The sequence below is a fragment of the Salmo salar genome, chromosome ssa13, assembly GCF_905237065.1.
Source record: "Salmo salar chromosome ssa13, Ssal_v3.1, whole genome shotgun sequence".
In the NCBI taxonomy this organism is placed as follows: domain Eukaryota; kingdom Metazoa; phylum Chordata; class Actinopteri; order Salmoniformes; family Salmonidae; genus Salmo; species Salmo salar.
The window spans coordinates 80,244,429-80,269,027 of record NC_059454.1 but is presented as its reverse complement, the minus strand read 5'-3'; the positions used below and the strand labels follow the sequence as shown (position 1 = coordinate 80,269,027).

Genomic DNA, 24,599 nt, shown 5'->3' with positions numbered 1-24,599 from the left:
GGGCCAGCTCCAGTCATAATTGAAAAAAGTGGTTGCTTAGGGGGCCCAACCAAAACCAAGAAAAAAATTATAAATAAAAAGTTGTATTTACATTTTTTAGGAACTCCGTTGTGGTCTCAACTTACTATTGAGAGTAAAAATAGTAGAGTACACCAGTTGTAATATAGAAATTTGGTTGGGCATTAGCAGTTTTTCTCATGTCAGTCACTCAGACATGTCAGCTAACAATTTTTAGATTGGTAGTTTGTCACGCCAGCCATCTAAACTTGTAGTAATCATGGCCGAATACCCACGGGGCACATGCCAAGAGGCCTTGACCTCCAGGGGTTTCCTATTGATTTTGTTAGTCATTCTCACTCATCATATTAACATGTCATAAGTCATTACAAAATGTGTAGAATTGCAGGAAATTTACTTTTAACTTTCCCACCTGGATATTTAATAAAAAAATCTCAAGAATTCACAAAAATATTCTGGTGTTTTATACATGTCCCAATGTGGGTGATAATTTAGAGATAACAGTTTCGCTGTTCATACTTCCAGACTTTATTTTTATCAAGCTCTTTTTAAAAATGTTTTAATAAAAATATGTATTACAAATTACAATAACAAAAAAACAGGACATCACTACACGTATATTTTCTCTAAAGAAACATAAAATAAAGTAAACAGAAAAATAACTAAAAATCACTACACGTGAATTGCAAGTTCTTATTTTACTCTCAGCAGTAAGGACACGTCACTTGGAACGAACAGCGACTGCGCGGCCTGTTTGAATGATAGCTGATGAACGAATCAGGAATGAGATTTTACTGAGGGCCGGTGCAAGGCCAATAAACACGTTGCATAGTGTGGCTGGGCGGGAACACAAGGTTGTGAGTATATGTGTAACAGCAACGGAGTGGTAAGTGCCGCTCAAAATAGCTGCTACCTCAACGAGAAATATAATTGAACTGCTTTATGGCTCTGTTTGTATGACTATTCTGAAATTAATCACGAGGTGTAACTTTGAGAATACATGAAATCAGATCTTCTGTTCATTCATAAAGCTAGCATGTAAAACGAAGGCTCCGTCCTCTTTGAGTTTAATGGAATCTGCACTGTCTATTTACAGGAACGGATAACCCATCAGATAACTGCGTATTGCGTTTAGCTAGGTCAATACATACATGCGGACTATTTGCTAACACATTAAGCTACATTAACTAGCTAGTTAACTTGACCTATTTAGCAAAGGCTGGCTGACAGATTTGTCACTTATATTGCTATTTCTTGGTCATTTCTACATACAACACGAATGTCTTAATAATTTGGTTGGTCAAGGCAGAAAAAGAACCAATGATGTGTTGGAAAGAACTGTATAAATAACAAGGAATGTTTGCAGTCAAGACGGAGTTGCATCCATTTCCTGGTTTGATTCTTCGCCACATCAAACTGGCGGTGCGCATGTCCTTATCAGGGGCGATTCATTACGCCGATTCTGTTGCAAAACGTCTCAAACCGGGAGGGACCTACCTGAATTGTCCAATATAAACTTTAATTTTAGTTGCAATGCTTGGACTAATGCTTACACACCTAGTCGGAACAGACTGAAGCACGTCTTTTAAACCCAGTCAGTGATTTCATCAGGGAAATAATGTTGGTGTAAGACAAGTTGTTAATAGATCGCGGTTTTGTGTTTAACACTGTTCAAGTGAGTTTTCCAACAGAATTGGGGTTTCGTTTGTAGACTGAAGCTCCATGTTTTTAAACCCTGAATTACTATGAAAATAATTTATGGAATAGATTTGTCTCATGGCCAATCTACTGACCAATCTAGTAAAAACTGACTGGTTGGGAGTGTACTTTTTGTGCTGCTCTGATTCATGCACAGGCAATGCAAGTGTAGAAGTTTGGAAAGGAGCTTGCTGCCTCGCACCGTCACTGCTAATGTAGATTGTCTTTCCAATAGGGATAAGCCAAGTTATCACTCCCCGTGTGACGATGACGAAGTTAGGCTTCCTGCGGCTGTCCTATGAAAAACAGGACACGTTGCTGAAGCTGCTCATCCTGTCTATGGCTGCAATCCTCTGTAAGAACACATACACTTTACATCCCTTTCTGTTACTCTACACTTATATTCCATACTATTATTATTAGGGCCATTGTCGCGGTCTCTTGATGATGCAACGTGTAGAGATGGTTTAGACTTGTTCTTTCTCCCCCTTCTTGTTAGCCTTTTCCACCAGGCTTTTTTCTGTGTTAAGGTTCGAGAGTGTCATCCATGAGTTTGATCCGTAAGTCCACTGCCTTGGTTCCTTAATCCTCAGATTCATGGCAGTTTACAAATTTTTTCTCAATGTTGTTTAAAACCAGAAATGGAGCATGACCTTGAATGCTTTTCTGCTTCATCCTCAGATACTTTAACTACAGAACAACCCGCTTCTTGGTAGAAGAGGGGTTCTACAACTTTCATAACTGGTTTGACGACCGGGCATGGTACCCTCTGGGGAGAATCATCGGTGGCACTATTTACCCAGGTAGGAATGGGATGACCTGTTCAACACAATACTGTACAGTACTTTACATTATAGGGTGATTATCTAGACATTAAAATGTTCAGCTAAAAAAAGTCCTGTTAAGGTGGCTTTGGGTAACAAAGTCCTTTTTTTTTTCTCCCTCTGTTATATAGATCCTTTCTGTGATTTTGTTTTGGCCTATCCCACACATTTTGGCAACAGCAAGCTGACACGGCTAGTAGCTAAAATACTTGCCCTTCGTTAACTCTTTCTGTTCTGCCCTGTTCCCCCAGGCCTGATGATCACCTCTGCTGCTCTGTACCACGTCCTGAACTTCTTCCACATCACCATCGACATCCGCAACGTCTGTGTCTTCCTGGCTCCCCTCTTCTCCTCCTTCACTGCCATCGTCACCTACCACTTCACCAAGGAACTCAAGGTAGGTTGCAGCACACCTGGGTCCTGTTTAGGGGGTAGAAAACATAAAGAAATGGAGAGAAGCGGGGAGGTAGCCTACAACCTGAAAATGCTCAAGAGCTCTGAAATGAACTTGTTTCCATGGCTTTCATATCTACGGTCTATTTTTTTGTAGGATGCAGGTGCTGGGCTCTTGGCTGCTGCCATGATAGCAGTGGTACCTGGCTACATTTCCCGTTCTGTCGCAGGCTCCTATGACAATGAAGGTATAGAAATAGCCTCATCCCCATGAACATGCCAGTTTAAAGGACTTGGCCCATGTTGTGGTCTTTAATATAATTTGTTTTTCTGTCCAGGTATTGCCATCTTTTGCATGCTGCTGACGTACTACATGTGGATCAAGGCAGTCAATACAGGCTCCATATACTGGTCCGCCATGTGTGCCCTGGCCTACTTCTACATGGTGAGACTAACGCCTCTAAAATAAAGAAATGATGAGGAACTTTAACAATCGAGAGAACTTACAAACTGAAAGGTACAGTAACTTAGTCCGTGCTAAAGATTGTGACACTCCTCTCATGGTGCTCATCTGAAGGAGGCGTTCTTTCACTGCGTTCAAGATGAAGAAAAAATATAAAGTGGAGGAGGGCGGGCTGTCTTCTGAGAATTCGTAGGCGATTGAATAAACCCCCACTTCCTTCCATTCTGCTAGCAAACGTGTAATCTTTGGACATTAAAATAGATGACCTACGTGGAAGATTAAACTACCAACAGGACGTGGCTGAACGATGACACTATCAACATACAGCTGGCTGGTTATACGCTGCACCGGCAGGATAGAACAGCAGCGTCTGTTAAGACGAGGGGCGGTGGACTATGTATTTTTCTAAATAACAGCTGGTGCATGATATCTAAGGAAGTCTCGAGTTATTGCTCGCCTCAGGTAGAGTATCTCATGATAAAATGTAGACCACACTACCTACCTAGAGTTTCTGTATTTTTCGTAGCTGTTTACATACCACCCCAGTCAGAGGCTGGCACTAAGACAGCATTGAATGAGCTGTATTCCACCATAAGCAAACAAGAAAACGCTCACCCAGAGGCGGCACTCCTAGTAGCCGGGGACTTAAATGCAGGGAAACTTAAATCTGTTTTACCAAATTTCAATCAGCATGTTAAATGTGCAACCAGAGGGGGAAAAAACTCTGGACCACCTTTACTCCACCCACAGAAATGCATACAAAGCTCACCCTCCATTTGGCAAACATGGCCATAATTCTATCCTCCTGATTCCTGCTTGCAAGCAAAAACTAAAGCAGGAAGTACCAGTGACTAGATAAATAAATAAAAAAAGTGGTCAGATGAAGCAGATGCTAAGCTGCAGGACTGTTTTGCTAGCACAGACTGAAATATGTTCCGGGGTTCTTCCGATGGTATTGAGGAGTACATCACATCAGTCATTGGTGTCATCAATAAGTGCATCGATGACGTCCCCCCCCACAGTGACCGTACGTACATACCCCAACCAGAAGCCATGGATTACAGGCAACATCCGCACTGAGCTAAAGGCTAGAGCTGCCGCTTTCAAGGAGCGGGACTCTAACCCGGAAGCTTATAAGAAATCCTGCTATTTCCCCCGACAAACCATCAAACAGGCAAAGGGTCAATACAGAACTAAGATCTACTCGTACTACACCGGCTCTGACACTCGTCAGATGTGGCAGGGCTTGCAAACCATTAGACTACAAAGGGAAGCACAGCCAAGAGCTGCACAGTGACACGAGCTTACCAGATGAGCTAAACTACTTCTATGCTCGCTTTGAGGCAAATAACACTGAAACATGCATGAGAGCACCAGCTGTTCTGGAAGACTGTGTGATCACGCTCTCCGCAGCCAATGTAAGACCTTTAAACAGGTCAGCATTCACAAGGCCGCAGGGCCAGACGGATTACCAGGATATGTACTGCGAGTGTTACGCCCCTGAAAAAGGGGAGAAATAATCACGAGAGTGATACGGTATTATTTCCTCAGTGAGAACTTTTACTGTAATGAGGAAAAGACCGCGATTTCCCCGCGAACTTGGGTGGAGACCAGAGCAATCGATCTCAGGCTCATAGATTAAAGAGCATTTAGTAGATCACAGATTAACACTTTTCCCCTTCAGTTAGGCACCACGAAATAAAGTAATCAATATAACGTTTACACATTCCTTTTACAATTCTTACCTTTTGTACGCTTGATGGATTTTAACTTTAACACAATTATGAATGTTATCAATCTCTATCAACTAATACAGAATGCATGATCTTTTTAACCTTAGATGTTTTAAGATCCTCACATACTATGAACTTACTAATACTTTTTAATGTATAACAGGCTATGAGTATTTCCTTTAACCTGTCACACTCTTCCCGACAAAATAAATGTTGTCCCAACATTACCAACATCGTCTTCTTCAACAGTCTGTCTGCACTGGACCTAGGAAATCCTCTTCTGTAAGGTAGTACTTGAGCAGAGGTCAAGGGTCACAGTTCAAATATAACTAAACAAGTTATTTTCACAGTCCATATCTGTTGACCAGCTGTATAAACAGTCCATAAGCAGTCTTTTCTCATACTATTGATCAACAGTACATCCATTTTAATGATCTATATGCATAGTCTGCAAATTGTCTCTTGTGACAGCCTGTGAAATCAGTCAGCAGTCCATGGTCAAACATATCAACTCTGTAGCCTCATGTTTGCTGAAGCCCATACATGTAAGGTGGCTGAAAGTAACATTGCTGTAGTGATGGCAGCCATGGAACCATTCCTGGTGCAGAGTAGACAGGGAACAACTGTGGCTGGATACTGTAGCAGGAAGAGATACCAAGCTGATCATAGGTGATACGTCTTGGAGGGTGTCTCTCTCTTTGTGGCAGCTGGTAGGCTGGTTCCTCAGGTTCAGCAGCAGCAGTTAATGAAGGAAAGGCACTTGGTGGACGATCATCAGGCAAATTTTCAGCAGGCAAGTTCATCTCCTCAGCAGGCAGGTCTTTAACTGTGGTTGTCTCCTCCAGCCGCTTTTCAACCAGAGGCTGTGCTGGTTGCGTATCAGGGACTGGCACTGCAACTGTCTGTTTCACTGGTGGGGGCCTGTGTTCCCACTCTCTTGCTGGTTCAGCATCCCTCTCCTCAGGTACTGTAGGAGATGTGGGAACCTGTAGCGGTTCATGATGAAGGTCATATTCATCCCCGCTGTCTTCATCAGAATCTAGAGGCTCTGATTCAGGCTGATGTCTCCTTTTTTTCTGACTTTTGTCATCTTTGGTCATTTCTGGTTGTGTCTCAAAAGGTAAGTGGTCACAGGACATGAGCAGGTTTCTGTGCAGGACCCTGGAGCGTCCCCTACCCTTTTCTGGTCTCAATTCATAAATCGGCAGGTCTGAACCCATTTGTCTCACTACTGTGTGAATTGTATCTTCCCAATAGTTACGGAGTTTTCCTGGTCCTCCTCTTGGTGTCAGGTTTTTAATCAGAACTCGCTCGCCAGGCTGTAGCACTGAACTCCTAACTTTGGTGTCATAGTACTTCTTACTTCTTTCAGCGGCTTTCTGAGCATTTTCATTTGCAATGGCATATGCTTCTTCCATCCCTCGTTTCCAGTTCTCCACGTAGTCTCGCTGGTTACTGGAACCTGCCTCTGTGCACAATCCAAAGAGCATATCAACTGGAAGCCTGGGTGATCTCCCAAACAGAAGATAAAATGGTGAATAGCCAGTCACTTCGCAACGGGTGCAGTTATAGGCATAAACCAGTTTGTTCAGAGACTCCTTCCAGTTTGACTTTTGTGTCTCAGTTAGTGTCTTTAACATTTGCAACACTGTTCTGTTCATGCGTTCCACTTGACCGTTCCCCATCGGGTGATAGGGTGTTGTTCTGGACCCCGCCATGCCACTGCGTTTCTTTAATTGATGGAACAACTGATTTTCAAATTCTCCCCCTTGGTCATGGTGGATGCGGGACGGGAACCCGAACTTCAGGGCAAAGTCATTGAAGATGAGATTTGCAGCAGTTTTACCTGACTTTGATGTGGTGGCGTAGGCTTGAGTGAAACGTGTAAAATGATCAACAATCACGAGGATGTACTCATATCCCCCTTTGCATCTGTCGAGATGAAGGAAGTCTATACATACCAGTTCAAATGGCTGTGTCGTCACAATGTTTGTCAGAGGAGCTCTTGTTTCATGGGCTGGCTTTTTCTGCTTGACACAGCTACAAGTTTTAGTCACATATTGCTCGATATCAGCTTGCATATATGGCCAGAAGAAGCGGTCACGTACTAGTGATACAGTGCGGTCAGTACCTTGGTGTCCCATGTTATTGTGCAACTCTTCCATTACTTTACCTTTGTACTGCTCTGGTAGAACTAACTGCTTGCGGGCTGTAGTGATTCTGTACAGAATGCCATCACTGTCTATTGTCAATTTGTCCCATTCCCTGAATAGGCATTTTGTCTTTGGACTGCATTCATTTTGCTCTTTAACTGGCGGTTTGGAACCAGACAGTTTGAAATTGAGCACAGGACGGATGACCGGATCAGATTCTTGTGCTTCTCTTATCCCATCTTTTGGGATCGAGCTGATTGTTGCAGTGGTTGTCTCACCTTCAGCTGATACTGACACATTTACATTTAAGTCATTTAGCAGACGCTCTTATCCAGAGCGACTTACAAAATGGTGCATTCACCTTATGATATCCAGTGGAACAACCACTTTACAATAGTGCATCTAAATATTTTAAGGGGGGGGGTTAGAAGGATTACTTTATCCTATCCTAGGTATTCCTTAAAGAGGTGGGGTTTCAGGTGTCTCCGGAAGGTGGTGATTGACTCCGCTGTCCTGGCGTCGTGAGGGAGCTTGTTCCACCATTGGGGTGCCAGAGCAGCGAACAGTTTTGACTGGGCTGAGCGGGAACTGTGCTTCCTCAGAGGTAGGGGGGCCAGCAGGCCAGTGGTGGATGAACGCAGTGCCCTTGTTTGGGTGTAGGGCCTGATCAGAGCCTGAAGGTATGGAGGTGCCGTTCCCTTCACAGCTCCGTAGGCAATCACCATGGTCTTGTAGCGGATGCGAGCTTCAACTGGAAGCCAGTGGAGAGAGCGGAGGAGCGGGGTGACGTGAGAGAACTTGGGAAGGTTGAACACCAGACGGGCTGCGGCGTTCTGGATGAGTTGTAGGGGTTTAATGGCACAGGCAGGGAGCCCAGCCAACAGCGAGTTGCAGTAATCCAGACGGGAGATGGCAAGTGCCTGGATTAGGACCTGCGCCGCTTCCTGTGTGAGGCAGGGTCGTACTCTGCGAATGTTGTAGAGCATGAACCTACAGGATCGGGTCACCGCCTTGATGTTAGTGGAGAACGACAGGGTGTTGTCCAGGATCACGCCAAGGTTCTTAGCACTCTGGGAGGAGGACACAAGGGAGTTGTCAACCGTGATGGCGAGATCATGGAACGGGCAGTCCTTCCCCGGGAGGAAGAGCAGCTCCGTCTTGCCGAGGTTCAGCTTGAGCTGGTGATCCGTCATCCACACTGATATGTCTGACAGACATGCAGAGATGCGATTCGCCGCCTGGTTATCAGAAGGGGGAAAGGAGAAGATTAATTGTGTGTCGTCTGCATAGCAATGATAGGAGAGACCATGTGAGGATATGACAGAGCCAAGTGACTTGGTGTATAGCGAGAATAGGAGGGCCTAGAACAGAGCCCTGGGGGACACCAGTGGTGAGAGCGCATGGTGCGGAGACAGATTCTCGCCACGCCACCTGGTAGGAGCGACCTGTCAGGTAGGACGCAATCCAAGCGTGGGCCGCGCCGGAGATGCCCAACTCGGAGAGGGTGGAGAGGAGGATCTGATGGTTCACAGTATCAAAGGCAGCAGATGGGTCTAGAAGTATGAGAGCAGAGGAGAGAGAGTTAGCTTTAGCAGTGCGGAGAGCCTCCGTGACATAGATGCAGCTGAAAGTGACCAAGGTACAACAGCCTCTTTCTGTACCTCAACTGCTTGTATCGTGGCGGCAATGGTGTCTGGTGGAAGCTCCTCAGAACATTCTTCCATCAGTGACTCTACATCCAGTGGCATCCTTGACAAAGCATCTGCATCACCGTTCTCTTTGCCTGGCCTGTACTTTATTGTAAAGTGGAAATCAGCCAATTCTGCAACCCACCTGGAAGTGGTTGCGTTCAGTTTTGCAGTAGACAGAATGTAGCTGAGCGGGTTGTTATCGCTGTATACAGTGAAGGTCGGAGCATAGTACAAATAATCACGGAACTTATCAGTGATTGCCCATTTTAGAGCTAGAAATTCTAGCTTGCCCGAGTGGTAGTGATAGTTCTTCTCAGCTGCTGTTAAGGTTCGAGAGCCATAAGCAATGACCCTAAGCTTCCCATCTTGCTTTTGATAAAGAACTGCTCCCAAGCCTTGGTGTGACGCATCAGTGTGTACAACAAATGGCTGAGTGAAATCAGGGAACCCTAAGACTGGTGGGTGAAGCAAACACTCAATCAGCTGTTCAAGTGCCTGTTGATGCTGGTCAGTCCACAGGATTGGCTTGTTTGAGGGCACCACATGACTTGCTTTCTTTGTTTTCTGTGGGTGGTGAGGTAATTTCTCTGAATCTGCTTTCAGGAGGTCATACAGGCAGCTGGCCCTCCTAGAAAAGTCTTTGATGTACTGTCTGTAGTAAGTGAGTAAACCAAGCATTTTTCTGAGCTGGCCCACAGTCTCTGGTCTGATTTCTTTCAATGCTCTTACTGCTTCAAAATCAGCTGGGTCAACTCGGCTGCCCTCTGCAGACACTATTCTGCCCAAATAACGGACCTGGGGTTTAAAGAGATCACACTTACTTGGTTTGAGTTTAATGCCATACTCTCTGAGACGCTGCAAAACTTTTCGCACATCATTCACATGGCTGTCGAATGTTTTACTGAAAACTAGCGTGTCGTCCAGATAAGGAATGCAGATGTTATCCCGGAGCCCTTCCAAACACTCCTCCATACACCGCTGAAAAGCTGCAGGAGCGTTCATGAGGCCGAATGGCATACGTATCCACTCATAGAGTCCCCATGGGATCACAAATGCTGTCAGTGGTCTGCTTTCTTCCGAGATGAACCCCTGGTGATACGCTTTTCCCTGATCTAAAAGGGAGAACAAGGAATTACCACCTAAACTGTCCATGATGTCTTGGACCCGAGGGATAGGCTGGCGGTCGGGATGTGTCTTTCTGTTCAGGTCTCTGTAATCTATACACAACCGGAGGGTCCCGTCCTTCTTCCGAACGCACACGACAGGTGAAGAATATGAATAGTTTGACTTCCTAACCCAGCCCTGGGCTATGAGGTAATAAAGATAACCCTTCATCTCCTGATACAGTGGCCTGGGCACTGACATGTATGTGCGCTTGACTGATTCAGAGTCCTTTAGAGAAATAGTCATTTTCAATCGTTCAATACAGCCAATGTCATTGTCTGATCTGGAGAAGGAGTGACACTCTTCTCTAAGCATTTGCCTAACAACTTCTCTCTGCTCTTCGGTTAGGTGATTTAAACCTACTGGTGGATCCCACTGTTCAGTAGCAGTACATGGGGTTTGAATGCTTGTGTGATTCACGGTGGCTGGGGTGACAGTTTTTTCAAAGACCTGGGCAGGTAACACAGTCATAATGGTTTGTACTGTACCGATTATTGTGCGTCCTAGCAGGGCAATGTCGTGGTCAGTGGGGTTAGAGACATCAAGCATGATAACTGGAAAAACATCTTTCCTGACTCTGACTGACTAGTGTGTCAAAGAACTCAAGGTCGTCTGGCCACTGCGGGTTCAGGTCTGGCTGGAAAAGCATGGTCATGTCCTCTTTGAAAGGCTGGGAAGCTACACGGCACTCAATCTGAATGCTACTGTGTTTTGGTACAGCAACCTTCTCTTTCTTGGTTTTCACTGCATATTCATCTGTCTGTTCTGCGCTAACAGCCTGTATAAAAGCTCTCACCTTGTTTCTTTTGAGGCTTGGGAAAGCTGTTTTTACTGTACTGTATTGTTTAGTCTTGTCGGTCATTGTCAGGATGTGCTCGATAACATTGAAACCGATGATGAGATAGGTGACAGCCTTTCATTACTAGCACTGGGATGATCAGTTCCTTTGTTTGGTCAGTTTCAGAGGCTAGCCAAAAAGTTGTTTCAATCCATCCCAGGTACGGCATTTCAGTCCCATTTGCTGCAGTCAACCTTAGACCATCAGGTGAGTCCAGGATTTCTGAAACATCTCTCAGCCTTGCGTTTGGGAGAGATTTCTCTTTCCATCGTTCATCAATGACCGATACCTGAGAGCCTGTGTCCCATAGAGCTTGGAGATGGTGGCGATTCAGGTGACACTTAATAAGGCACTGTCTGCCGACTAGCGAGGTGACCTTACGGGGGTGGCAACCTTGAGCTAGGGATGGTAAAGAGTGGGCATTTTCCTCTGTGCAGGAAAACCTTTCCCTGGTAGTCAATTTTCAGGTGAGTGCATTTTTCCCTATGTTTAGTCCAATGTTGGTTTTGACATACTTTGGAACAGTACAGTATCTCTTTACATGATGAACATTGTTTCAGGTTCTCAAATGAATCTTCTCGGGGACAATTTGCACATTTCTGGGACTTTTTGGTAGCTACGGTTAACACTCGTCCCTCAGCGGTAACCCTTCCCCGTTTAAAGGGGCCTCTCATGATGGTCTGACTCCCCCGGATTTTACATCCAGCTTGAAAATGTTCTCCACTCCCACATCGGAAGCAGTGTGTGCAGCGTGCATCTGTTCTGGCCTGCTGGCAGACAAAACACCTCCTTGGAGCTTGAGCAGAGCGGTTGGTATACAGGTTAGGTGCATATTGATGCTGAGCAGAGTCAGGTGCTTGGGGCTGACTGTAGTTGCTGTAATACTGCTGATGGGAAACAGGTGGCTGGGGGTCCCTATCTGGCCTCCTAACTGGAGGTGGGGCATAGACACAAGGCGGTGACTGAAACATAGGCTGCTGTAATGTCTCCTTAATCTGAGCAATCTCTGCACTGAGACCTTTTAGAGAAGCTACACCTGTCTTAAGTTCAGCTAACTCTGTTAACAGTTCTGCGGGTATCTTAGCTTTGGCTTCCTTCACAGGGCACTTTGCAGATGGCGTATCTTCTAACTGGACTACACTTACCGTTGTAGCAGGCTGTGGGGAATTAAACCGCCTTTTGTTTCGTCTTTCTATCTCATTAGCACAAGCAATGTTAAGCTTCTCTAGCAAAACCTCATCTGATGTTTCGCTATCTAGCAGGAGAGGCTGCATGTCTATCCTGATACTGTCACTCTGGAGACCTGTAAGGACTGTGTGTAAACACATGTGCTGGACTAGAGCAGGGTCATACTTAAGCCCTGATTCTGACTCCTGGGATGCAAACAGTACTTTCTGCCTCAAATCTAAGACGGGCATCAGGAAGCTTTGAGGGGTCTCCTTGCTATGCTGTGCTTCTGAAGCTAGCTGTTTGTAAAGCTCTGTTGCACTCTTCTCTTGGAAGTGGGAACGCAGGATACATCTAAGTGTGGGAAGAGTTAGCTGGGGTTTACCCTCCAAGTAGCTGCGTAGCTGTGAGCCTGGAGAAATAGCCCTGACTACTGCGTCTACTATTTCTACCTCAGGATAGCCTCTGTTAAGTCCATTCTCGATCTGATGGGCAAGGCTGGAAAAAATCAGTATCTTTCTGGCCCGGTTCACCTATCTGACCAGAAATTTTAAACTCTTTGCGCCAGTATGAGCTGGGCTGTGCACTGGGTGAGAGCGGCACGCTCACCTGAAGATTAGCATGGGGTTGGGGCTGACGCAGAGAATCACTGGCTTTGGCTGCAGTAATCTGCTCAGTTCCCACCCCTTGTTGTGGGGTTGCAGTTCTCAGTTCCTCTATTCTGTGATGTGTTCCGGCTGTTTCAATATCCTGGTCAGTTTGCCCTGTTTTGTTATCTATGCCACTGATCATCTGTCATTTTGTCTTTAAGTAGCAACAATTCCGACATGCCGCCATCTTCTAACTCTGCAGCTTCCTCTCTTTCAAGGAACCTCATAATGTGAGTCATCAATGATATGCGGGATTTATCTTGAACATCTCTTCTCTGTTCGCCTGAGATGTCAAGGAAATCACATATCTCTAGTAACTTGTCTTTAGTCAGGGTGTGCAATTCTCCTACTACCTCTTCCTGTAGTTCTTCCAAGGCGGTCGTCATGTTGACAGTGCAGGAGGAACTTTTAATGTGCAGGAGTTGACTCTGAATTAGATGGTCCTTACTGTCTCTGATGGTCGATCAATGGCCTCAGCTGACACGTACTTAACCACCAACTTCCAGCTCCCCTCGAACAGCAACACTTTCCTCACTGCAGCCTGCCTGAGTTGTTATGTGGAGATTTAGCTGGCTCGGAATTCAGCGACCAGGATGTGGAAACTGGACATCTGAGCAGCAATCTCAGCGGAGCCTCCAAAAATGTTACGCCCCTGAAAAAGGGGAGAAATAATCACGAGAGTGATACGGTATTATTTCCTCAGTGAGAACTTTTACTGTAATGAGGAAAAGACCGCGATTTCCCCGCGAACTTGGGTGGAGACCAGAGCAATCGATCTCAGGCTCATAGATTAAAGAGCATTTAGTAGATCACAGATTAACACTTTTCCCCTTCAGTTAGGCACCACAAAATAAAGTAATCAATATAACGTTTACACATTCCTTTTACAATTCTTACCTTTTGTACGCTTGATGGATTTTAACTTTAACACAATTATGAATGTTATCAATCTCTATCAACTAATACAGAATGCATGATCTTTTTAACCTTAGATGTTTTAAGATCCTCACATACTATGAACTTACTAATACTTTTTAATGTATAACAGGCTATGAGTATTTCCTTTAACCTGTCACACGAGCAAGCGCTAACCAACTGGCAAGTGTCTATACTGACATTTTCAACCACTCCCTGTCCGAGTCTGTAATACTAACGTGTTTTAAGCAGACTACCATAGTGCCTGTGCCCAAGAACTCTAAGGTAACCTGCCTAAACGACTTCTGCCCCGTAGCACTCACATCTGTAGCCATGAAGTGCTTTGAAAGGCTGGTCATGGCTCACATCAACACCATAATGGCATCCACATCACCAACAAACTAACATGGTCCAAGCACACCAAGACAGTCGTGAAGAGGGCACGACAAAACCTATTCCCCCTCAGGAGACTGAAATAATTTGGCATGGGTCCTCAGATCCTCAAAAGGTTCTACAGCTGCACCATCGAGAGCATCCTGACTGGTTGCATCACTGCCTGGTATGGCAACTGCTCGGCCTCCGACCGCAAGGCACTACAGAGGGTAGTGCGAACGGCCCAGTACATCACTGGGGCCAAGCTTCCTGCCATCCAGGACCTCTATACCAGGCGGTGTCAGAGGAAGGCTGTAAAAATTGTCAGACTCCAGCCACCCTAGTCATAGACTGTTCTTTCTGCTACCGCACGGCAAGTGGTACCGGAGCGCCAAGTCTAGGTCCAAGAGGCTTCTAAACAGCTTCTACCCCCAAGCCATAAGACTCCTGAACACCTAATCAAATGGCTACCCAGACTATTTGTGTTGCCCCCCCCCCTCTTTTACACCACTGATACACTCTGTTGTTATCATCTTTGCGTAGTCACTTTAATAACTCTACCTACATGTACATATTACCTCAACTAACCGGTGCCCGCGCACATTGGCTCTGTACTGGTACCCCACCGTATATAGTCTCGCTATTGTTATTTTACTGCTGCTCTTGAATTACTTGTTACTTTTATTTCTTATTCTTAACCATATTTTATTTTAACGGCATTGTTGGTTAGGGCCTCGTAAGTAAGCATTTCATTATAATACAACACCTGTTGTATTTGGTGCAAGTGACTAATAACATTTTATTTAATATGAGGCAAAAACGTTAAACCAACTGAACACACCCCTTATGTCTGTAGGTGTCCTCCTGGGGTGGCTATGTGTTCCTGATCAACCTCATCCCCCTCCACGTGCTGGTCCTCATGCTCACTGGCCGCTTCTCCCACCGTATCTACGTGGCCTACTGCACCGTCTACTGCCTGGGAACCATCCTCTCCATGCAGATCTCTTTCGTTGGCTTCCAGGTATAAAAAAAAAAAAAAACCTTGTCCTTATTCTCTCCCTTCCTTTGCATAGACACAGCAGCTGCCCAGACGTTGCTCCAACTGGAGCAGTCAGTTGTTAGACTGCATGTCCATTGCATGTTAGCTTGTGAAGACAACATGGGTCCATGAATATGATGGCCCAATATGATTATTTACAATGATTAAGCCATTTATATATTGTATATGATCAGTCATTTTTGCTGGTGGAGATTTTGGGAAAAACACACACACACAGTTTATTCAACTCCTTGTCTCCCTCTCATCTCCATTTCAAGCCAGTGCAGTCATCTGAGCACATGGCAGCATTCGGGGTGTTTGGCCTATGTCAGATTCATGCCTTTGTGGACTACCTGCGCAGCAAGCTAAACGCCCAGCAGTTTGAGGTCCTCTTCAAGAGCGTCATCTCCCTGGTGGGCTTCGTACTGCTCTCTGTGGGCACCGTGCTCATGCTAACCGGTAAGAGGCTCGCCAAGGATCCACTCAGTAAAATACGCTCATTCAAGTCCAGTTCAAATTTTTGAACGAAAACCAATACTGCTGTATTTGAATTCAGGTCTGCCACTCAGACAGACCTGGGCAATGTCTCTACTCTACTCAAGAATGTAGGCTTCTATTTACAGGCCTGTTTGGTCGTTCAAAGCTTGTTTGCTGTTGAACCTGTAATTACATTTCTCTATCAACACAATTCCTCTATAAATTTGAGATTCTCCAGATTTAAAATTACTTTTTTAGGAACATACTGATATGGTTAAGATTAAGAAAATGCAAAACAGTATACCCATTAAGTATCAGAACTACAGTAAGTGATTTGGTGGTGCCTTTTTATTCGACTTGACTGTGTTGTGATTGTTGCATTTCTCAGGGAAGATCTCCCCCTGGACGGGTCGTTTCTACTCACTGCTGGACCCATCTTACGCCAAGAACAACATCCCCATCATCGCCTCTGTGTCTGAGCACCAGCCCACCACTTGGTCCTCCTACTACTTTGACCTGCAGCTGCTCGTCTTCATGTTCCCAGGTACATAGATTGTTCTCAATCAGTCTCGAATGTCAGAATCTTGCTGGTGAAATGATTTTTAGATGAATGGATCGATCAGAATACCTTTGGGACAAAGGTACAAAAATCACTTGTGAAGAAAAACATTGTGGTGCTTTAATGAACCTGCGTTGCTTCCTCCTTACAGTGGGTCTGTATTACTGCTTCAATAACCTGTCTGATGCAAGGATCTTCATCATCATGTATGGCGTCACCAGTATGTACTTCTCAGCTGTCATGGTAAGTCAGCTAGCAGATTATCTCTTGAATGAGAGGAATATTTGACAACATACATTTTAAAATATTCCAATATTTCTGCTGTTGTGAGTAGTACTTGCACATGGTACCTAACTGTCAGAGCTCTAGGGTTGTCATGATACCAGAATTCAATACCGATACCAGGTTTAGTTGCAAAATACTCAACCGAAATGATACCACACCAAGAAAAATAAAGCGTATTGGCTAAAGTCACTGAATAACCGACTGTCCTTTATTTTTTTAAACATCGAACAATATGTTGATAATGGTTAGAACTACTGAAATAACAAATAGAATATCTTATATTCAATTTCTTAAAAACAAATAAAACATCATATTAAATAACAGAAAAATATCTTAATGTCCTTATGCAAAACTGAGACTCGGCGCATAAAATAATTTTACAATTGCATCTAAACTGTTTTAAAATGTAATTTGCTGCATATCAGGGTTTAATTAAATCTGTCTGTAATATTGGATCAAATTACATTCATTTGACCTATGATTCATTACAGTTAAATAATTGTATGTATTAATTGAATAGTTTAGTTCCAAAACAATGAACACTTTGAAACTCATTTTAAGTTTACACACAATGGATTTTATACAGCATACTACCATTCCGAGTGCATTTCAACTCCCAGGGTGCAATGCTCCGCCCAGGGCTGCTGGCTGGCTAGTGGCTACTGCTAGCAAGCCCAGACAAACAAAGTAGTTTAAATATATTGCTGTCATAGCTAAATGAGTGCATTTCACATTACTTTTGGGTTGTAATCGTATTATAATTCTCACATGAATGTCATGCTGAAAATACTGTATGTTCATGTCATTGCCACTCAAAAAATAATTTGAATTTAGTTGCTAGTAGAATAACATTACAATGCAAAATATCATGTGTAGAATCGTTTGTCGTTTTGCAACTAAACCTCCCTTGCACTGCTTTATAACACCTTTTGCATAGTGGTTTCGGTGTGCTGGCCCTCATCTTCTCTGTAAGCAAAATATTCTCAGTTGTTCCCCACGATTACATCGGGGAGGGGACTGTGGATCGTTCTCAGTCCTTTCGTTAGTCACACGATATATCAGACAGCACTGGCCTGATTTTGATGAAACTTGGGTGAATGAATTGTCTTGCCATAGAGATCCGGATTTACAAAATTACACCGATTGGCCCAAGGCGGGAGCTATAGTAATTAACTGAAATGTGTGAGTCACACCAGAGGAAGAGGCGACGCTCGAGTGGGAACTGGGCCCAAAATCGGTCTTCTCCAGCAGGTGGTGATTTTTCTTTGGCACATCACAGGGAGTGGATTAGGTAAAAAAGACTGGTACCCAGTGGTGTAAAAATACTTAAGTCAGTTATTTTTTTTGTAGTTTACTAATTATATTTGACTACTTTTACTTCACTACATTCCTAAAGAAAATTTACTTTTTATTCCATACATTTTCCTTGAAATGAAAAAGTTATATTTCCAATGCTTAGCAGGACAGGAAAATTGTCCAATTCACGCACTTGTCAAGAGAACATCCCTGGTCATCCCTACTGCCTCTGATCTGAAGGACTTACAGATCAAATGCTTACACCGTACCCAAACCGGCCGCAAATTGATTTTGTCCCCCCACACCAAACGCGATCACGACACACAGGTTGAAATATCAAAACAAACTCTGAACCAATTATATTAATTTGGGGACAGGTTGAAAAGCATTAAACATTTATGGCAATTTAGCTAGCTAGCTAGCTAGCGTACAGTTGCTAGCTAATTTGTCCTATTTAGCTAGCTTGCTGTTGCTAGCTAATTTGTCCTGGGATATAAATGTTGAGTTGTCATTTTACCTGAAATGCATAAGGTCCTCTACTCTGACAAGTAATCCACACAAAACGGTCAACCGACTCGTTTCTAGTAATCTCTCCTCCTCCCAGGCCTTTTCTTCTTTGGACTTTATATGGCAATTGGCATTTAACTTTCATAGTTACCACGACGACCGACCGAACTCAGTTCATCTTTCAATCACCCATGTGGGTATAACAAATGAGGGGAAGCCACGTGGTTATCTGCTTCTATAAACCAATGAGGAGATGGGAGAGGTAGGACTTGCACCACATTCAGCGTCACAAATAGAACTGACTTCTATTTTAGCGCTTGGCAACGCAGACGCTCGTTGGCGCGCGTGAGCAGTGTGGGTGCAGTAATTGAATAACATTTATATTTAAATTTATTTTGCAACGCTCGCACACATGACGCAAGCGGTGTGGTCAGCATGTTAGTTTGTAAATGATGTTGGAGTGTGCCCCTGGCTATCCGTAATAATTTGTATTTTAAATCGTGCTGTCTGGTTTGCTTAATTTGAGGAATTTTATACTTTTCAGACTTAAGTATATTTTAAAGCCAAATACTTTTACTCAAGTAGTATTTTAACTGGGTGACTTTTGCTTGAGTCATTTTCTATTAAGGATCTTTACTTTTACTCAAGTATGACAATTGGGTATGTTTTCCACCACTGCTGGTACCCAGTAGTGGTGCGCGGGTCAGCTGTTTGGTCACCCGCCCACAATTGCTAATAACCCATCCGCAACTGCCCAACTATAGGTGAAAACCTTAGTCCCGCACTTGACCCTAACCCGTTAATGTAGAAAATGCAATGTAGGCTACTGACAGACGGCTTCTCTTCTGTCATTATATGTTGCACGAGAAGACTGAATAAACCCTTGCTCACCAGAATGTCATAAATCAGTAGAATGAATGCCTCCATCTAGTTGACATGGGTAAAGTTCTCTTTCAGCTCTGCTTCTTTCACGGAGCAAAGCCATTTAGGGGCTTGGTATAAAATGCAATAACAAAAAAAATGAAAAGATTTTCTGTGCAAAATTTCCAAATGACATCAGTTTGACCGGTTGTAAGGAAATGGAAAGCTGTGAGAATGACCTAACATGTTTCTGATAAGATTTCATTTCAGCTTGGATGCATATTTTGTGCTTTTATGATACTAATAAAGATAGCACCTCTACAGATGGTATCTAACTGTGCATTCGCATTATCTCAAGACCCTGTTCCAGGGTCATAATTTAGCCTACATTTGGTGTATCATTTTACTGTAAGAAATGCTTACTTCTGCAGGAGTTATATTAAGGCTATGTGAGAGGTTATAGACCTATAGTCAGTGTCCAGAGATCAGTTTCCAATTAACCCATCTGAACAATAGGCTACAGTTCCCTTGATGTGCCATAGGCCTATTTGAAGTCTTTGTCTTGTGACTCTCAAATTTGTATAGCGCCTCACAATCACACATAACATGCTATCATCCTATTTTATCACTTCGACAAATATTTTCCCAAACATTCTTTTCTGGCCCTCCCTTTATTTTCAACTCTCCATTTTGCAGCTTATCTTATTGAATTAAACTCCTACTTTTTTGCCTCCATGGATTGACTAACTTTTTCTGCCTGTTCCTAAAAGCATTTGGCGTGTAGGCTATTTGGTGCGTGTACAGTTAGGCCCTAAAGCTTATGAACTAATGCCAGATAGCTTTAAATAATGAATGAAAAACCTCAATGTAGCCTATAGCTATCAATTGCAGTGCGAGATTATGCTTCCCCTATTGCCTGTTGTGCAAGCAGATGATCTCCCAGAAAGAAACTACAGAGCAGGTGTGTTTAACTCATCCAGCTGCTTCTCTCCTCAGGTGCGTCTGATGCTGGTCCTAGCCCCAGTCATGTGCATCCTGTCAGGCATTGGTGTGTCCCAGGTCCTCACAACTTACATGAAGAACCTGGATATCAGCCGGCCAGACAAGAAGAGCAAGAAGCAGCAGGACGCCACCTACCCCTTCAAGAACGAGGTAAGAGAGGAAGGATACATCAAATTGTATTTGTCACATGCGCCGAATATAACAACGATGCTATCAACAAGGGTTACCGGTACCAAGTCAATGTGCAGGGGTATGGAGTAGCTGAGGTAATATGTACATGTAGGTAGGGGTAAAGTGACTATGCATTGATAATTGAGTAGCAGCAGTGTGTGTGAATGTTTGTTTATATTACTGAAATGCAGCGCTGAGAATGTATCTATTGCTACTGGGTGTCATTCCAACTTTTGATAAGGGTTAAGTGATCTAGTGAGATCTAGGCCCGGTCCAGTAACAACCGTTAAATCCTAGACACTTGTATAGATCTGAAAGTTTTTCTAGTATTTGTTTCACTGATATCCTGTACCATTTTGTCCACCAGGTGGCCAGTGGGATGATTCTGGTCATGACCTTCTTCCTCATCACCTACACTTTTCACTCCACCTGGGTGACCAGCGAGGCCTACTCCTCCCCCTCTATTGTTCTGTCAGCCCGCGGTGGAGACGGCAGCCGCATCATCTTTGACGACTTCAGAGAGGCCTACTACTGGCTCCGCCACAACACCCCAGAGGATGCTAAAGTGATGTCATGGTGGGATTACGGCTATCAGATAACGGCCATGGCCAATCGAACAATTCTAGTGGACAACAACACATGGAACAACACACACATCTCCAGAGTGGGCCAGGTGAGGTGTTTTTTGTATTGATGACTTAACATGGGAAAATCCTATCATCTGTTAATGACTGCTTGGTACCTGTGACTGCTGAACTTCAATTAAACTGTTTCTGTTGACCGGTAGGCCATGGCGTCCACTGAGGAGAAGGCCTATGAGATCATGCGGGAGCTGGATGTCAGCTACGTCCTGGTCATCTTTGGTGGACTAACGGGATACTCCTCAGACGGTATGTCTACAAAGCCAGTGGAAATTATCAATGTCCATCACCCTATGGATAATCACTTTGTTGAATTATTACAGCTTCTTATTATTACAGCATCTTAACATATTTCAGATTACATTATTTAACTCATGATCATTAGTTGTCACTGCCTAATACATACATTAGATGGAGCACTTTTTGCATGTCCATAAATCAACTTCAATGTCACTCATGCTTTAGGTCTGCTAACACTTCCTCTGTCCTCTGTGCAGACATTAACAAGTTCCTGTGGATGGTGCGTATAGGTGGTAGCACAGACACAGGGAAGCACATTAAGGAGCACGACTATTACACCCCCACTGGAGAGTTCCGTGTGGACCGCGAGGGCTCCCCTGTCCTGCTCAACTGCCTCATGTACAAGATGTGCTACTACCGCTTCGGGCAGGTCTACACAGAGGCCAGTGAGTAACCCTGCATGATTATAATCCATATGGCAGGTCTGCTCTGAAACGATCTAGTATCAGGTATGCTTGTCTGACATCATCCTCTATCCCTTCAAACTAATATCCTATTTCTCCTGATTTTTCAATGATTTCCTGAAGTATCAGAGTGGTATTATACCTCATAACGTCTCCACAGAGGACTGTGTGTGAAAATATTATATTCCTCATCATCTTGGCCCTAGTCCTGATTTTCTAACCCTTGTTCCAGAGCGCCCCCCTGGCTATGACCGAGTACGAAACGCTGAGATCGGCAACAAGGACTTTGAGCTGGATGTGCTGGAGGAGGCCTACACTACAGAGCACTGGCTGGTCAGGATATACAAGGTAAACTTTCTTTCTGTGACTACTGTCTTACTCTCCTCTATATTTATTCAGTCCCGCCCGTAGAGTACCAGGCCATTCCAGGGGGTTATTTAAATGAAATGTTTCTAGTCGAATGTGTTGTTTTCACCTTATCGCCTCAGGTATTCGAGCCAGCGACGTTTCCGTCACTGGCCCAACACTCTAGCTACTAGGCTACCTGCCATTTACATGTAAACCCCTCAAACTCCACTCTGGACCTCGAAGCCAGTCACACTGCATTATTTTTTTCATTGTTCCTCCCCTAATCAGGGACTGATTTTAGACCTGGAATACCAGGTGGGTGTAATTAATTATGAGGTAGAACAGAAAACCAGCAGGCTACGGACCTCTTAGGGTAAGATTTGAATACCCCCTGATGTAGATACTTATTTTAAACCACACATTATTAACACTGTCCTGTGTTTACCCCCTTGAGGTGAAAGATCTGGATAACCGAGGGCTCTCACGGACGTAAAGCCCTCCAACCCGTCATCGTTCATGCACCTCTTTTAGCACACAGCACTGAAAAGCCTTCCCCTGTGGTTTAACTTTTTCATTTTGTTTGTAGATTATTTTTTTTGTACTTACCAATGTGGAGTCTCTCTCGTCTGGGAATAGGAGGTGGTGTTTCATAATGTCCAATCAAATATCAAGGAGTGATTTCTGCAATCAATGGCCAAAAGAACGTGCTTTGAATTTTTACAATTTGGTCAATTAAAGAGGCATAAATGTGACAAAATGGTATGTTGTCTGTCATTTTTTGTTTTGAATTTGCTTTGTACAATGCAATCTTTGGCCGATTTTGTTTTCCCCAAGAGCTTTATATGATTCAAGATTTGGCAACCTTTTCAACTCACAAATTGTTTTAATGATTTTGCTTACTGAATACCAAGACAACGGTATGATTTGAACTGTGGGGGAAAAAGTACTATATATGCAGTGGTAACTGGTCACATTTCACAGAAAAGGAACACAAAGGTTTTTCTAAATGGGTCACCTACACTGTATATAGCTGCAGTTTCTCAAGATTCAAATCCTTGTTCACATTGGCAGTTTAAGTGACACTTTTTAAAGAAATGCATATCCAATTCTAATCTGTTCTTTTTCCTGCAGTCTGATCAGCCAAAAAGCACATGACATCTGATATTTCAAGCCACAGATGGTTAATTAGCATAGACTGTTATTTGGCACATCTTGTTGCTTGCTAGCTACTCTGAAAGTTTGGCAAGGACATGTGGTAGCTAACTAGCTTGTTAATTGTTTACAAACAAATTAGAATGTGTTAAAGCTTAACAGATAGCTAGCTAGTTGACTGCTGTGGCTAGCCAAAAAATGACACTTTTTGTAAAGTTGGTTCATCTTATCTTTTGATGCTTTAAGTGTTCTTACACTGATTTTAACATTCAAAGCAACTGGGAAATGTCCATGGCAGGCATTGTCACCTTAGCCTGCTACATAACTTCTGAGTGATGGTAAACACGGAGCACTACAACCTATCAACAGACTGTATGCCATTGCACACACATACGTTGTTACTATGACAATTAGCGTAGCCAAGTCAGCAAATGACACAAACATCTGATTTGGTCACTTGTAACTCACTGTTTGGACAGTCAGTATTCCAAAACGGATTTGAGCAATAAGGGCTGCAGTGTGAACAACGCTTAAACTGGAACTGACTCCATTGTAGCAACATGAACACTTATTCAAATCTTTTCATATGTACCCCTGACAAGTGAGCACTTAGATATGGTCGTTTACATAAATCCATAGAATGTTGGAATTGCGTATAGTAAGACATTTTCAAAATTCTATAGCAATATAGAGTGGGAAAGCGGCCATGCGTTTGGACAATTAATAGAAACTGCAGTAAATAAAACCTAATAAACATCTGTTGTCCGGAATTGGAGTCTATGCAGACCGGTGCACCAATCAGAACCACAGTAGGCCTATAGGCAAATAAGCCATTTGCCAAACGGGCCTGCCATCATTCACTTTGAACTGGACTGCTTGTTAACAGGCAGTAGCATCATTAGAACGCGTTCGCCACAAAATACACCTGAATGGATTTCTGTAAATTCCACAGGAGTCCTCTTACATTTGGGAACTTCACAGCCTACCTTTTCATGGCTGTTTAATCAATAGGACTATCTCTCCCTCAGTTGCTGAATCACGTACAACAAGATTAACTACTGCTAGCTAGAGCCAGATGAGCTAAAATGTAATGAGGGAACATTAGATAAACGTTTTATCTAGTTGGTTGTCAAAATTGCACTGACTAACAATGGGTAATAGTAGCCTGCTTGTCCTTCTGCAGCTTGCTTCCCAATGCATGCTTGTTCCAACCCATGTTTTGACAACTGAATGGAAACTTGCTTGCCCGTCCGATGCCAAATACAGTTGATTGACAACTGAGAGAGATGCTAACAGTCATTCAAGTTCAGCATAGCTAGAAAAGCAATTCACATTTCTTGCTAGTGTAACCGATGTGAAATGGCTAGCTAGTTAGCGGTGGTACGCGCTAATAGCGTTTCAATCGGCGACGTCACTCGCTCTGAGACCTGAAGTGGTTGTTCCCCTTGCGTTGCAAGGGCCGCGGCTTTTGTGGAGCG

At 43.7% G+C, this 24,599-nt stretch overlaps 1 protein-coding gene across 3 annotated transcripts; it reads left to right on the top strand.

Moving 5' to 3' along the window:
* Positions 1-769: 769 nt before the first annotated feature.
* On the top strand, positions 770-22,726 carry stt3a (Dolichyl-diphosphooligosaccharide--protein glycosyltransferase subunit STT3A). Of its 3 annotated transcripts, NM_001141725.1 has the most exons (17): positions 896-904; positions 1,952-2,071; positions 2,216-2,276; positions 2,398-2,519; positions 2,792-2,937; positions 3,091-3,181; positions 3,272-3,378; positions 14,936-15,100; positions 15,397-15,577; positions 15,984-16,139; positions 16,306-16,397; positions 20,100-20,255; positions 20,644-20,949; positions 21,064-21,166; positions 21,415-21,603; positions 21,854-21,969; positions 22,424-22,721. In NM_001141725.1, exons 2-17 carry the CDS (start codon positions 1,984-1,986, stop codon positions 22,460-22,462), a joined length of 2,118 nt encoding a protein of 705 aa, NP_001135197.1. In that variant the 5' UTR covers positions 896-904; positions 1,952-1,983; the 3' UTR covers positions 22,463-22,721. The 3 variants fall into 3 exon arrangements, with proteins under 3 accessions (XP_013992919.1, NP_001135197.1, XP_013992920.1); XM_014137444.2 differs by having other exon boundaries at positions 770-904; positions 21,854-22,726; XM_014137445.2 differs by lacking the exons at positions 896-904; positions 22,424-22,721 and adding an exon at positions 1,674-1,693 and having other exon boundaries at positions 21,854-22,407.
* Positions 22,727-24,599: the final 1,873 nt, after the last annotated feature.

Coding starts and splice junctions, on each gene's coding strand:
- stt3a (XM_014137444.2), top strand. CDS start 1,984: ATGACGAAGTTAGGCTTCCTGCGGCTGTCCTATGAAAAACAGGACACG. Junction 2,938..3,090: donor ACTTCACCAAGGAACTCAAG/GTAGGTTGCAGC, acceptor ATTTTTTTGTAG/GATGCAGGTGCTGGGCTCTT. Junction 16,140..16,305: donor GCTCGTCTTCATGTTCCCAG/GTACATAGATTG, acceptor TCCTCCTTACAG/TGGGTCTGTATTACTGCTTC.